Source organism: Salvelinus sp. IW2-2015, linkage group LG17 (assembly GCF_002910315.2).
Source record: "Salvelinus sp. IW2-2015 linkage group LG17, ASM291031v2, whole genome shotgun sequence".
Lineage (NCBI taxonomy): Eukaryota > Metazoa > Chordata > Actinopteri > Salmoniformes > Salmonidae > Salvelinus > Salvelinus sp. IW2-2015.
Genome location: NC_036857.1, coordinates 21,059,621 through 21,062,161, shown reverse-complemented (window position 1 = coordinate 21,062,161; position 2,541 = coordinate 21,059,621). Strand labels below are relative to the sequence as shown.

The window sequence follows — 2,541 nt, the reverse complement described above, 5'->3', positions numbered from 1 at the left end:
GTGAGGATTCCTCATCAGAATGTGTTAGATCAGTGTGTATGTGGGGCTGTGTGTGTTCTGTGTTCGCTGCATACAGACAGAAGAGCATGGGAAGGATGGGGAGGTAGACAGAGAAAGGCTAGAGAAGACCAAGCAAGTCAAACCCAGAACTGCCTGGCAGCGGGAGATTAGTAAAAGCTAGTCAAATGAAGAGTTACCAGCGTCAAATATTTATTTAAAAATGTTTATGTCCGGAACCGTGCTGCAGCCAATCAGCATCCAGGATGGGAATTACACGTTGTAGAAATAAGAGTAAATAATGTTGCCGTGGAAATAACATCAACACTGTTGACATTTAATTCCATGTGTCAGACGCGAACGAATACGTTGATAGGACACGGCTGGTAGAAGTGTTGGCATATTATGTTACTTATCATGGATAGCATCACGGTGCCGCCATCATTTTCTTTTCCAAAAGTTACCTCTTATTGACATTCATATCCACATTCCCGTCTGTCTCTCCTGGCCCACGCAGAAAGAGCTCTCAATTCAAACCCAGCTCTTTCTATTGGAGAGTGTGTGAATGTGCAGACAGATACCAACACATTAGCATCACAGTCACAGCGGAGACCAGAGGAGTGCATGTTGTGTTAATTGGCCCGCTAAAAGGCAATTATTAGTCAACATTAATATTCCATCGTCTGGCTCAAATAGCTTTTGAAAGGTGCAAAGTTTTCCAAACTGCCATCAGGCAGATTGTAATATTAAACAGGCATCTGACTCTTGACATGAAGGGAGTGGTTTTCTGAGTGGTGCAGCAGGGATTCCTGGTACTCAGCACGAGACAGATCATTTTTCTATTTTTTATCAGTCTGTGTAGTGACGCCTAAAAACTAAAAGGCACAGTGTGGCTTTTCCTGTGAAGAAAATTGTATTTTGCAGTTGTTTCTTGGGAGACTGCCTCACTTACCTTGTTTTAGGGGACGTCGTTAGCCATTCCTCATGCTTTTCAAATGTTATCAAGTAAGCTGCAATCTCCTGTGAGAGAGGAGAACGGGAGAGAGGAGAACGGGAGAGAGGAGAACGGGAGGGAGGAGAACGGGAGGGAGGAGAGCGGGAGAGAGGAGAACGGAGAGAGGAGAGGGAGGGAGGAGAACGGGAGGGAGGAGAACGGGAGGGAGGAGAACGGGAGAGAGGAGAGGGAGGGAGGAGAGGGAGGGAAAGAAAGGAAGGCTTAGATGTGTTATCTGTAATCACCAGGAGCTTCTGTTGCTAATACATAGTTGAGACCACGGTTCATTGACATTCAGACAGGAGAACACACAGCACAAACACAAAAGAGGCACAGAGAGGAGATATGCCCGACGCTCCGGTAGGATCAGCCAGGTAAATGAAGATTGGGTAAAGTAGCACACAGTAGACAGACAGAAACAAGAGATGCAGCACATAACAGCTGAGTTCAGACCATCTTCGTTAAGCAGACTTTGATCAGCCTCTCCTCAGAACAGAAGACTTCAAGGTGCTTCTCCCACAGATTGACGTCTCCAGTGTTCCACATTCAGACAGCGGCTTTTAACATTTTTGGTGCCGACCCCCCCCCACACACTCACACAGTACAGGATGCCATATACTGGAACAAGGCTAGTTCATATGTGGATGCTATAGAGTCCTTTACAGTCCTATACATCTAGTGTAAAGGAGATTCTATAGATAGATAGTGGTGTAGATAAATATAACAGAGATACGCTGTCATGTTTTCAGTGATCACAGTGGCTCCTGCATCAGTCAGAGAATGAAGGCAGAGCAGCCCAGACTACCTACGCATTTCTACACCAAACTAATGGGCAGAAATAAAAGCACTTTGGATGCTGCCAGACAACCTCATGATTACCAGTGACAGCCAGCAATTCATCCCTCAGCCAGAGCATTTATCAGCTGCTCAGACAGACAGACCGACAGAGAGACAGATAAGGAGGCATGGAGGAGAGACCTGGTGCCATCTCATAGTATAATATCATCTTTTAATATCCAGGGATGTGTGTGTGTGTCTCCGCGTGTTGTGAGTGTGTTCAAATAGGAGTATGAACAAACTTTTGCGTATATGGGCTATGTTTCCATAATACGTCCCTTCATGTTTGAGGTTACTTCTCCTGTCCACACGGGCAATAATGTCCCAATAATAAGAAGAGCAACAACGGAAATAGCAGCAAAAAGAGATACGATTGGCAGAATAAATCCCCATTCACATACAGGATAAACCCCCAGTCTCAGAGAGCCCAGTGTGTTAAACATCTKTGGCTAGGAGCTGAGTAGCAGCATCCCCCTGGCTCTGTGTCATAATGAGTGTGTCCTGGCAGGCATCACCACTACCAGAGCCTGGCTGAGCCTTCCCAAGGGGTTGCTGGGGGAACCAAGGTACGGAAGGAACAAGGGTAAGGAGGGAGCCAGGGGAAGGAGGGATCCAGGGTAAGGAGGGAGCCAGGGGAAGGAGGGATCCAGGGTACGGAGGGAGCCAGGGGAAGGAGGGATCCAGGGTAAGGAGGGATCCAGGGTAAGGAGGGA

The 2,541-nt window shown here is 47.0% G+C and overlaps 1 protein-coding gene across 1 annotated transcript in view; it reads right to left on the bottom strand.

The window, feature by feature from the left end:
• Positions 1–939: 939 nt before the first annotated feature.
• The window catches only part of LOC111976290 (calmodulin-binding transcription activator 1-like), a 244,186-nt gene continuing 242,584 nt past the window's right edge, over positions 940–2,541 (bottom strand). The window contains exon 4 of the mRNA XM_024005084.2: positions 940–1,017. Coding sequence (XP_023860852.1) covers positions 946–1,017 — 72 coding nt within the window. The 3' untranslated portion in view covers positions 940–945. The remainder of the gene's footprint in view (positions 1,018–2,541) is intronic.